The sequence below is a fragment of the Chlorocebus sabaeus genome, chromosome 9 (genome assembly GCF_047675955.1).
Source record: "Chlorocebus sabaeus isolate Y175 chromosome 9, mChlSab1.0.hap1, whole genome shotgun sequence".
NCBI classification, from domain to species: Eukaryota; Metazoa; Chordata; class Mammalia; order Primates; family Cercopithecidae; genus Chlorocebus; species Chlorocebus sabaeus.
In genome coordinates, this window is record NC_132912.1 from 135,304,357 (window position 1) to 135,316,634 (window position 12,278).

General features: G+C 57.4%; 1 protein-coding gene across 5 annotated transcripts in view; it reads left to right on the forward strand.

Annotated features, from left to right (window-relative positions):
* INPP5A (inositol polyphosphate-5-phosphatase A) overlaps positions 1 to 12,278 on the forward strand; it is a 243,125-nt gene that overhangs the window by 170,054 nt on the left and 60,793 nt on the right. For all 5 annotated transcript variants that reach the window (XM_073019478.1, XM_073019481.1, XM_073019477.1 and 2 more), the window contains 2 exons: positions 4,204 to 4,256; positions 6,619 to 6,738. In XM_073019478.1, the coding sequence (XP_072875579.1) occupies positions 4,204 to 4,256; positions 6,619 to 6,738 (173 nt within the window). The remainder of the gene's footprint in view (positions 1 to 4,203; positions 4,257 to 6,618; positions 6,739 to 12,278) is intronic.

Here is a 12,278-nt window from a genome sequence, read left to right on the forward strand (position 1 = left end):
ACACACACGCGTCTTCACCCCTACAGACACGTGGCTTCACCCCCCCACACACACACACACAAGGTTTCAACCTCACACACACGTCGCTTTACCCACACACACATGTGGCTTCACCCACACACACACGTAGCTTCATCCCCACACACACGACTTCACCCACACACACACGCGGCTTCATACACATACCACACACACGCGCAGCTTCACCCCTCCACACACACACAGCTTCACCCCCACACACGCATGGCTTCACCCCCACACACGCAGCTTCACCCGCATGGGTTCTGAAGGCTCGGCCTGACCTCTGCAGTATCCGGTTCCCGAAGCGTGTCAGGCCACCCAGTCCCCCACAGACAGGAGGTGTCGAGGCACAGAAGATGAGCCGCTGGTGCTCTAGGGGAGTCGTTGTGTATGGAGACGCCTCGGCCTGCAGGGACAGTGCCTTTTCTCCTGGAAAGATGCCTGCCTCCCACTGTGACTATTAGAGGGGCCTCACCTATTTTACTGTAGATTTGTCACCAGTCACACGTCCAGCCTTCTCTCATGGCAGCCCCCATGGGATGAGAGCCCAGCCTTGGGCCCAATGACTGTGGCGTAAATCTGCCAAGGGACCATAGGTGCAGTTCTTAACCTCTAAGCCTCAGTTTCCCTTTCTGGTTGGCCTGTGTGTCGGGTGCCAGCCCATAGCAACTACGGGTGCACAGAGCCGCACCCTCGCAGCTGCCCGGCAACACGGGCTCTGTCCTCCCGTCCTTGTGCCCGAGGCCTCACAGCTGGGACTTGAACCCGGCAGCCTGCAGTCCTGTCTTACCCACTGCCTTGAAGCCCTGGATGCTGCTGGTGTGGATCCTGTGCGTGGCTGGGCTGTGGGGGGTGGGTGGGTGGTGGCTGTTCCAGGTAGGCGGTCTCTCCGGAAAGCGCAGGCTGGATTGGGATGTGTGGAAGATGGAGGAAGGGCGTCTAGACAGGTGACAGGCAGCTTGTCTGGAGTGCAGGCTGAGCGAAGGGGAGAGAGTCCAAGCATCAGGGGGTGTCCCAGTCAGCTGCACTGTCGGCGGGAGCATGGAGCTCGCTGTGGGGCATCAGCAGCACCAACTTCTCCCCACAGATCAGCTTCCCACTGATGTGTTTCCATCGCAGACACAGTTACCTACGGGAAATGAACACAGAGGCTTCCCAGGGAAAATGGCCTCCCTGAGAGAGGAGGCAGACACGTTTGGAATCAGAGACAAGCGTCTGGTGCAGCATGCAGGGAGCCCGTCACCCCGCCACCCCACCATAGAGCTCCGTGGGTCGTCTGGGCATGGCGCCGCGCAGCAGCCAGACCAGTAGCCTGGGGATGCCTTGGCCAGCCTCCAGGAGCTTTGGAGCAGCCCCTGTTGTTTGGCAAGCAGGGCGGCCTGAGCACAGCAGGGGATGTGGGCTCAGTACCAGGGCCAGCTCGTGGTGTGAGGACAGATCCTCCTCAACAAGTAGAGCCACAGCCTGGCTCCAAGTGCGTGGCCAGGCCGGGAGGAGTGTACAGGAAGTCTCTGTACCTTCTGCTCAATTCTTCTGGAAGCCTAAAGCTGCTCTGAAAAATAAAGCCTATTCTTTAAAAGTCTGCTTACCTGGGGCCTGGGACTTTACAGGTGAGGGAAGAAGGACCAGCCCTGGAAGGAGGAAGCTCAGAGCCACCTGTGGACCCTGAGGGTGCATCTGTGGGTGCCTCAGTATCACTGGGGAGCAGAGACCCCAGACCTTTTATGATGCTGGGTGGGGCAGCCATGGAACTGCACAGGTGAGGAGGGGGCCTCTCACTCTCCAGGAGACTGCAAACCAAGAACGTCTGTGAGACGAGCAGACACCAGAATACAGATTCACCCCAAATAAAGCTGATTTCGTGGGAAAAGCTGACAGACTTTAAGTATGTTTAAATTGCTCAAAGTGATAAGTGAAAGATAGGGTTCATTAAAAATGTTATTCAATTAAAACAGAAATAAAGCAAGAAAAGGGAATATGAAGAAGAGCCTGTAGAAACATTAAACATTCTGCATTAGAAATTACAGAACAGATTCTAGACTAGATGTGGTCAAAGAGAGAATCAGAGAATTAGACAATGTCATCAAGGAGTTCATCTAAACATAGCCAAGACAGACAAAGATTTGTGTGTGTTTGGTTGTTTGTATGTTTTTTGTTTTTATAGAAAAGAGCAGTTAAAAGACATAAAGACTATTAAGAGGCTCAGATACACCCAAAGTAAATTCCAGAAAGAAGCAATGGGGAGCAGTGGTGGAAGTGATAAGGGGAAATTTTTAGAAATTTAATTCCGGAGCACAATTTGGACACAGAGCAGGATATATAAAAATAAACCCGTACCTGCATGGCATTCAAGCTTCAGAATATTGATGACAAAGAGGAAAACTTTAAAACAGCCAGAAAGAGGAAAACATACATTCAGAGGATTCAGTTTGTGTGCTGGGGTGCTGCTTACAGCAGTGGTGGATCCAGAGTGCAAGGGAAGAATGCAGTGTGTGTGAAGGGTTGGCTGGCTTCAGCATCACCCCCATCATCGTGTGGGGTTTGGAATTTCCCTTCTTGAGCATGAGTGGGAGCACTTAGGGAGGCGGCAGGGAGCACTTGAGGTAGGGGCAGGCAAAGAAGGGCCTCACACCTGGGAATCCACAGCCCTAGAGCCCTGCCCAGGAGGGAGCTGGGGGGGATGCTGTGCTGGAGGGAGATGGGGAGAAGGAGACGGGGCTGCAGGGGCCACTGTGCCACCAGGTGCCACCAAGGCCAGGTGAGATGAAGGGCGAGTGTCTGTAGGAGTTTGCCTGTGGAGGCTGTGGTGACCTTGCAGAGAGCATTTGGGCAGCTGTTGTCCGGCACGTACGCATACTGGGGGAGCCAAGGGGGGCGGTGGCCCGTGGGGAGGTGGGGTCAAAGGGAGAGCCTCTGACCTCTGCACTCTGTGTTAGATAGAGGGGGTGCGCCATGCTGGACCCTTCCTTCACGGGTGTTTCATCCGCAGTTAACTCCAGATTCCCATCTGCTTTCATCTCCTCGGCAGACCTCAGGGCGTGGTGGAGGAGACAGGGTCTTCCCTGACCTGTTTTCCTTCTCCACCAGCCCGTGAGCACCAAGAACACCAGCCCCTGTCCACCGTCTGCCCCCGATGGTGCCAGGCCTGTGGCTGCTGCTGGGAACGGAATGGGTGGTGCCCTGCCCTGGTGGCTGCCATTCCCCCGCCACTGCCTGAAGCGCTTTGCTTTTTGGACCTTGGACTCAACTCTGTCTGCCTCCTCCCAGTGCCTTCTGTGATTTTCAAGGGTTTCCCAAGAGGCCTAGGCTGTGAAGCTACCTGTTCTGCATGGCTGTTTAAATTAAAATTAATGCAGATAAAGTGGAATCTAAAATTCAGTTCTTCAGTCACACACTTCGCATGCTCAGTGGTCCTGGTGGCTGGCCACTGCTGTACTGGGTGGCCCAGCAGAGGAACCTGCTGTGGTGGGAGGTGGGAGGGCAAGAGGGCCTCCATGCCATCTCGAGGGGAACCCTGCCACCTCTTAAAGAACCCCCCTCTTTGGACTTTCATGCCGGTGACTGTTTCACCTTGAATTTGAGGAGTACTTTCAGACCAGAGCTCAGGCTCCACGATCGGTGGCTCTGCTGGGTGATGGGGATCACTGCGCGGCATCGGTGGGTGGGCGGCATCGGGTGGGCGGCATCGGTGGGTGGGCGGCATCGGTGGGTGGTGGGGATCAATGAGAGGCCACACACAGTCTTAGGGTGGGCAGCTTACCCACTGCCCAGGACGCCTGGCTGGGTACAGCTACTCACATCTTCCCTGTGGTCCAGCCGAGGGTGGCCCTGTGTGCCTCGAGCTCCCTGCTCAGCCAGCATCTGTGGTGGCAGTGGTTTCCCTGCATCTGCTCTCACACCGGGGCACGGGGCTCACAAGCAGCAGGCTGGCACGTTTCTTCGTATCTTCCTCCCGCCCACCCCAGGCTGAGCATCAGCAGCCCCTGCAGGCGTCTCTGTGCAAAGCTCCACTTGAGGACGGGTGCACAGCTCAGTTCTCTGTAGTGTGGCACCATCAGTGCTGAAAGAACACTGCTGTTTTTCGGTTGGAAAGCGTCTCCTGTGTCCCTTAGGTGTGCGGGACCCACGTGTTGCTCTTGCCTGCTTACTCCGGCTCATTCGTGTGACGTGTTTATTTTTCAGTGCAAATGGTCAAGAAAAGGCTTCATCCGGACAAGGTGGTGCATTGCAGACTGGTACGTGGTGTCTCTCTCTGCTTTGTCAATTTCCATAACATTTCTTACACTTTTCTATCTTGCACAAGCAGCGTGTTCCCTCACACCTCATTGGAGGCTCTACTGATTTTGTGTGAGGACCCCCAGCTGCCTGACCCCCACCTGCCACTCTGACCTTTTTTGTTCACAGCGATGCGTTTGGAGCATTGTCACTGTTCCCTGTAAGTCAAACATCTGGGTGCCCAGTGCCAGTGGAGACACAGTGACAGCCCCGGTCCCTCCCCGCAGCTCGAGAGTTCCGCTGGCCAGAGTCCGCTGCACTGGGAAGTCAGCAGGGAGGCCCCCTAGTACCGGCACCCCGTGGCTGCCCAGTGAGATGGCGTAAGAGCCGCCTGGCAGCCTGGTCCACCAGCAGGCTGAGCACAGACGTAGCGGAGCCTGTGTCTCATCCACGTATCCTCCGGCCTGGCCTTTCTGTAGTGAAGACGTTCTCGATAGCGCCGCCCCACCTTTTCTGCATGATAAGAAACAGAAACCTGTTATCTGCTTTCCTAAGGTGGCTTCCAGGTGGCTCCCCAGCCTGTCCCTCCAGCCATCACATCTCATTTGAATACTGTTTTTATTTTCCTCTCATGGATTTTCCAAAACTTCACTACCTGATTATCTGCTGCTGTGTAACAGATCGCCCTAAACTTAGCAGCTTTAAAAAACACGTATGAGGCCGGGCGCGGTGGCTCATGCCTGTAATCCCAGCAGTTTGGGAAGCCGAGGCGGGCGGATCACGAGGTCAGTAGATTGAGACCATCCTGGCTAACAGGGTGAAACCCCGTCTCTACTAAAAATACAAAAACTAGCCGGGCGTGGTGGCGGCGCCTGTAGTCCCAGCTACACGGGAGGCTGAGGCAGGAGAAAGGTGGGAACCCGGGAGGCAGAGCTTGCAGTGAGTGGAGATCGAGCCACTGTACTCCAGCTTGGGCAACAGAGCGAGACTCAATCTCAAAAAAAAAAAAAAAAAAAAAGTATGAGGTCATGGCTGTGAGCGTCTCAGGCCCCAGGAGTGGCTTTTCTGGGGCTCTGGCCCTGGTCACCTTGGGGCTTCCAGAGGACCCGTCTCCAAACTCACTGGGGCTGTGGGTTTCCGCCCCTCCCCCTTGGGCCTTTCCCCGGGGCTGCTAAGGGCAGGACATCCCCAGGAGGAGCGAGTGTCCAGAGAGTGAGGGGGATGGAGGGAGGCAGGGGGAGGCTGGGGAGAGGTGAGGGGGAGGGGGAGGAGGAAAGAAGGGGAGAGGGAGGGGGAAAAGAAGGAGGTGGGGGAACAGTGAGAGAGAAAGGTAGGAGAGGAGAGTGGGGAGGGGGAGGAGAGGAGGAGGGAGGAAGAGGGGAGAGCAAAAGGAAGAGGAGGGAGGGGGAGGACAGAGGTTGCTGAGAAGGAGCCATGGTCCCGTGCCTACCCGAGGCAGTGCAGGCTGCCAGGCCGCCCTTTGCTTTTGGTCACAGGGAACAGTCATGGCATGGTGTGGGGGCACACTGGGCACGTTCACCAGGCAGCGTCACTGGGGTCACTGTGGCAGCTGGACCACAGGCTGGAGGAGGGCAAGGCCGCCTGCACGCACTCATTCCTGGCGCCTCCTGGTAGGGAGACAGGGCTGGGTCTTGGAGCCTGTGGAGGCCATGTGGGCAGTGAGGGCTTTGTGGGACAGTGTCCAGACCGTGCCGAGCCCTGCACTGACCTTCCCTGGTGAGGGGACACGTCCTTGCCAGCTGAAGGTGCTGAGGGTCCCCTGCAGTGTGACAGAGGCCCAGGCCTTGATCAGGCCCTGCCAAGTCCGCGTGCCTGGAGGCCAGTAGCCGGCCAGCGGGGCTTCCCAAAGGTCTTCCCTTTGGGAGTGAAATGAGGCACTCTTCTTGCCTGTCCCTGTGCCCTCCACGCTGCCTTACGGGGTCCCTCACAAATGAGGCACTCTTCTTGCCTGTCCCTGTGCCCTCCACGCTGCCTTACGGGGTCCCTCATGGGTGCAGCCGGCAGCCCGGGCAGCATCAGGTGAGGCTGAGGGGCGGCCCTTCCTCTTAGCTTAGCCATCAGGGAAAGTTTCCAGAGTCACCTGCAAGGTTTTCCTCTTTAAAGAAAAGTAGCTCACTTTTTAGTTGCGCAGAGTAACTGCGTAAAGATGTAAATTTGTAAAGATGTATTCAGACTTCACTGGAGGTTTCCTGTCCACTGGCCTTGTCGGAAGACAGGTGGGTGGACAGGTGCCCGGCCTCGGGTGGCTCCGCACGGCAGGGGCCGGTGCAGGTCTCACCCTCCTGGGGCTCCTTGGGAGAATGAAGTGTGGCCCGGAGGCTCCGGCCCTTGGTGACGTGTCCTTTTCTCTTTTGGTTGTAGTGCCTTTGACTTGGTGAATATCCATCTTTTCCATGATGCTTCCAATCTGGTCGCCTGGGAAACAAGCCCTTCTGTGTACTCGGGAATCCGGCATAAGGCACTGGGCTACGTCCTGGACAGGTAGGTGTGGGCCGGCAGGTAGGTGTGGGTGGGCAGGTCAGTGTGGATGGACAGGTAGGTGTGGGTGGGCAGGTCAGTGTGGATGGACAGGTAGGTGTGGGTGGGCAGGTCAGTGTGGATGGAGAGGTAGGTGTGGGTGGGCAGGTAGGTGTGCTGGGCAGGCAGGTGTGAGTGGAGAGGTAGGTGTGGGTGGGCAGGTAGGTGTGCTGGGCAGGCAGGTGTGAGTGGAGAGGTAGGTGTGGGTGGGCAGGCAGGTGTGTTGGGCAGGTCAGTGTGGATGAAGAGGTAGGTGTGGGTGGGCAGGTAGGTGTGCTGGGCAGGCAGGTGTGAGTGGAGAGGTAGGTGTGGGTGGGCAGGTAGGTGTGCTGGGCAGGCAGGTGTGCTGGGCAGGCAGGTGTGAGTGAAGAGGTAGGTGTGGGTGGGCAGGCAGGTGTGCTGGGCGGGTATAGGTATGGGTGGAGAGGTAAGTGTGGGTGGACAGGTGGGTGGGTGGGCAGGTCAGTGTGTCCACCCACCCCTGTTGGCCACTGGGAAAGGCTGTGCCCGCTCTGGGAGACACACTCTACTCTGTGCTTGCTGATTTGCTGATGGCCCTTACTGGAGTTGCCCCATGGAGGTGGCAGAGCCCCCAAGCCCTGTCCACAGGCTGGAGCTGCACCCTCACCATGGACTTGGATGGGGATGGCTTCACTTTCTCTCTGAGTTTTTTGTGGGGAAGATGAGAAAACAGTGCCATGGGGTGCTGTGGTGGGAGGTGAATAGGACACTGAAGAGTCAGTGGGAGCGTGGGGGCCACCTCCACCTGCGCCTGGGCCCCTGCCCCCCAGTGCTCCAGGTCGCTCCACCGGTGATGCTGTGGAGATGATGGCTGTCACTGGGAAGCAGGGGACCCCCATTGGTGGGATGTGTCTGATCTTGGGACCCGTGTCCCTCCCCATCTACAGCTGGGCCTTTTGCTGAAGCTCACCCCCACAGCCAGGCGGCCTGGGTTTGTTCTCTGCCCGTTCCAGTTAGGCCCCATATGGAAATCTTTCCTGCCAGCATCCCCATGGTTGACAAGACAGTGCTCCATCAGCGTGGGCTTGCATCAGTGACGAACACAGGCCTGAGACCAGAACCCTGTGTTCGTCACCCCAGGGTGGTCCCTGATTTCCACCTGAACCCCATTCTGCTCCCCGAAGGGCCCCTGACCTGAACCCCTGCCCAGCCCCTGTGCATACAGAATGCCGAGTTGCACTCCTGAGTAAGCGTGCGAGGGCCTGGAGCTGCCCTGCACCTCACTGGCCTTCCAGCAGCTGGCCTCCTCAGACCCCGACCTTCTGTTCCTGGGGCCAGCCCCTCCCACCCACACCTGCCTCACCCTGGGCTTGTGCCGAGCAGAAGGACTGAGTCATTCCCAGGCCACCACCGTTCCTGGGGCACTCACAGCTGCCTGGGGCTGCACAGGCAGAGGCAGGAACTGGGGGGCACTGAGGTCTGGACCCAAAGAGGGAGGAGGCTGGGCAGGGCCTAGTACCCTCTGAGCCTTTGGGAGGCTTCCTGGGGAAGACAGTGGGAGGAGCAGTCCATGTGGAGGGGGACGTGGGTGGGGCCCCTGCCCCTGAGTCATGTGTGGTGTGTGGCCAGCGCCATCAGATTCTCAAGAGCAGGAGTGGGAGAGTCCTGTGAGAGGCATCCCCTGGGGACTGTGTGGAGTACATTTCTACCCAAGCAAGCCCCGTGTCCTGAGGGTTCCCTAAGGCAGGTGGGGTCATGAAGGAGAACAGCAGCCAGCAGGTCCCTGCCTCCTAACAGCGCCTTTTAAGGATAGTGGTCAATTAGCATGTGTGTGCCTGTGGTTGCGTGCATGCCTGAGTGTACACACCTTGTGTGCATGCAATTATGCATGTGTATGATTTTGTGTGTCTGCATACATGTACATGCATGTGAGTGTATGAGCATTTGTGGGGGTTGTGTGGGGGTGGGTGCGTGTGCATCTGCATGTGTGTTCGTGTGTGTGTGTGTGTGCATTTGTGGATGCTGGTGTGTGCATGTGTGGGTGCATGAGTGCATATATGTGTGCACACGAATGGGTGTGGGTGCATGTGTGGTGTGGATGTGTGTGGGTACATGTCTATTTGGGTGTGTGCATGCTTGCAGGGGTGTGTGGAGGTTGCATTGTGTGTGCACACGTGGGCACATGTGAGTGCACTTGTGTGGGTGCATGTGAGTATGGGTGTGAGTGTGGGTGTATGTGGGTGTGGGTGCATGTGTGGTGTGGATATATGTGGGTACATGTCTATTTGGGTGTGTGCACGCTTGCAGGGCTGTGGTGGTTGTATTGTGTGTGCATACGTGGGCACATGTGAGTGCACTTGTGTAGGTGCATGTGAGTACGGGTGTGAGTGCAGGTATATGCGTGTGTGGATGCTTGTGAGTGCGGGTGTATGTGTGTGTGGATGCATGTATGGGTGTATGTGAGTGTGGGTGTATGTGGGTGTGGGTGCATGTGAGTTTGGGTGTATGCAGGTGTATGCATGTGTGTGTGCTTGTGAGTGTGGGTGTGTGCGTGTGTCGGTGCATGTGAGTGCGGGTGTATGCGTGTGTCGGTGCATGTGAGTGCAGGTGTGTGGGTGCATGTGAGTGTGGGTGTATGAATGTGTGGGTCCATGTTTGGGGGTGGCTTCATGTGCATATGTGCATGTGTCTTGCTTGTGTGGCTGCGTGTGGGTGTGTGTAGGTGCATGTATCTGAGTGGGTGTGTGCATGTGTGCAGGAGTACACTGATGTATGTGTGCATGCATGTGTGTGGGGGCTCGTGTGGGTGCATATGTGTACACTTGTGTGTTGGGGGTACATGTGTGGATGTGTATGCGTGTGTGGGTGTGTATGTACCTCAGTGTGTGCATGTGTGTGGGTGTGTGCATGCATGGGTGTGGGCATGTAGGTGTGTGTGGGTGCATGCAGATCTGTGTGGATGCACGTGTGCTAGGGTGTATGCGTGTGTGTGCATGTGGGTGTGTGTAAAGGTGTGTATGTGGGGGGAGCATGTGCACCTGGGTGTGGATATGTGTGCAGGTACATGTGGGTATGTGTGCATGCAGGTTGCGGGTGTGTGGAGTGCATGTGTATGTGTGTGTGCAGGTGTGGGTGTGTGTGCATCTGTGGGTGTGTGCGCATGTGTGCGGGTGTGGGTTGCACACCTGTGTGAATGTGCACAGGTGTAGGTGCATGTGCATGTAAGTGTGTACCTGTCATAGCTCAGTACTGTGCATCCTGAGGAAGGGGTGGAAGGCTGGATTCTCCAGTGGGTGCCGCTCCAGGGAGAGCTAGAGCTGGTGGGGCCCCTCCTGAGCGCTGGCTCTGTCTGCTGCTGTGGTGAGTGTGGCCTGCGTGGCTCTTTTTGCCTGCTGCCTTCACGATCCTCCCAGGTTCCCCACAGGGCTCTGCACAAGGAGTCTGGGGTGGGCCCCCATCCCTGTGCTGTTATTAGCAGGTATATGGCCTTGGTGCTCCTCTGCATCTGGCCCCTGCTGAGGGCCCTGAGTCGTGGCCCCTTATCCCCTCTGACCGCACCTGACCTCCGTCTCCAGAGCGATGGAGCCCTGGTTCCCTGCCACAAGCCTGGTCGCAGAAGAGGGGTGGCAAATGCGGGCCTGGGTGCTGCTGTGCTCGTGGCCACGTTCTGAGGCCAGCCCTCAGCCCTGTGCATGGCCACGCCCTCTGCAGGGGACCTGTCCGGCCTCCCGGGCATCTCTGGAGCTGGCACTGATACCAAGGCAGGGACAGGTCTGAGCCCGGGGACTGTGCTCTCGACTGCCCACTGTGGGGAAGCAGCACAGGTGGGGGATGGGGGCCTGGGGCTTTGTCAGCCACAAAGTGACTGATGACCGCCTGTGCCCTGGGCGCCCTCCCTGGACAGCATATCAGTCGCCCAGGGAGAAGCGCCTCACCCACAGGAGCGGCGCGGTTCTTCCTGCCTGATCAGCCCTCAGCTTCCAGGCCCCAAGCTTCTCGGGGACCTCCCACGGAGCCCCGGAGCAGGGAGGGCTCTGCCGTGTCTGCTGTTGGGTCTTGGTGACAGCGGTTAGGTTGTCAGCATGGCATGGCATTAAAATGTGTCATCGCCCCTTGCTGCCATGGCTCCGCGGCCTCAAGAAAGCAGCCTTTGGGCTTTTGGGCCGCTTTTCTGCGTCTCTGCATTCCCATGAATGGCTCCTGTGGCGCGCTCAGCCAGCCGCAGATCCGGACCTCCGCGGCGTGGGGCGGGCCGCGCAGCACAAAGGGAGGCTCTGTCGGAGTCGGGAACAATGGGCCGCCCTTTCACCGCTGCTGCTAACCTCTTGGCAGCCACCAGCAGACCGCATTCTGCTGTGCGGATCGGGCAGGACAATGCCGCGCGGCCTCTGAATGGACGCTGCCACCAACGGGGCCCCATTCAGGGCGTTGGGAACCGGGCGCACATTGTCTGCCCCGCAGGGAGACAGCGAGGAGGCTCCTGGAGCCTCTTCCTGGTTTAATCTCCGGGCGGGGCTTCCCAGGTCCGTGTCCCTATCAGCTGCGGGGCCGGCAGCGCCAGGCCCAGGAGGGAGGGCGGTTCCCAGCCCTGGAGGAGGGTGCCAGCCGGGTTAAAACCCAGAGGCACCAGTAGGACCTTCACACCATTCCTCTAAACCTAAAATCATTCCAGAGTAGGAAGATGATTGTAAAACAACTGAGAGACAAACTCCGAGTTCAAGTCTTCAGAAGCGGCCCCAGGGCGAGTGCTGCGGGGTGCCTGCCACCACCACACCGGTCACAGGGCTGCCGGTCAGGGCTCTGCCGGACTTCTTATCACAGATGCGAACCTTTACTTTTTTGTGTGTAGTTTTTGAAATTGTTGCTGTCAACCTCTTGTTATGAGAAGTTTAAAAAGAAGACAAATCCCTAATGAGTGAAGAGTACCAGGCTCTGGGCAGGTGTTGGCGGCATCTGTGCCAGTCTGGGGTCCTGGACCCTGGGCGAGGCCGGGCCGTGCACACCCTTGTGTGGCTCTGGGAGGCACCGAGCACTCAGCCCATGTTGGGGGCAGCCCCGATCCCTCTCCTGGACACAGAGGTCAGCCCTTGGGGGGTATCGGGGGGCGGAGCCAGAGGTGCACACCAGCCGTCCTAAGCACCATCCACTGACGGGTCCTGAAACCTTCCTGAGCTTTCAGCTGGGAAGGAGATTTTCCCATAAGTGACAGGACTCTTTGTCTCCCCTCTGAAATGTGGCCTGGCCTAGTTCAACAGAAACATTTTACATTACAACTGTGAAATCTCGGCATAAAGCACCCCTTTGTCCCCCCATTATTTTCTCACAAATACAGTCCATTGTCATGGCGCTGAAGTTAATTTGATCAACATTGGGACATTTAACTTTTATGTCCAGTCTAAAGAGTTGTTTCATGCTCATTTTGGGCATTCAAAGGAAATGATTGCCAGAAAAATAATGTTCTTCTGAACAATTCCAAGCAATTAGTTTCCCAGGGAGAGGCGATGTGATGCCCGCGCCCCCAGCCCCGCTTTGTGGCTTTATGG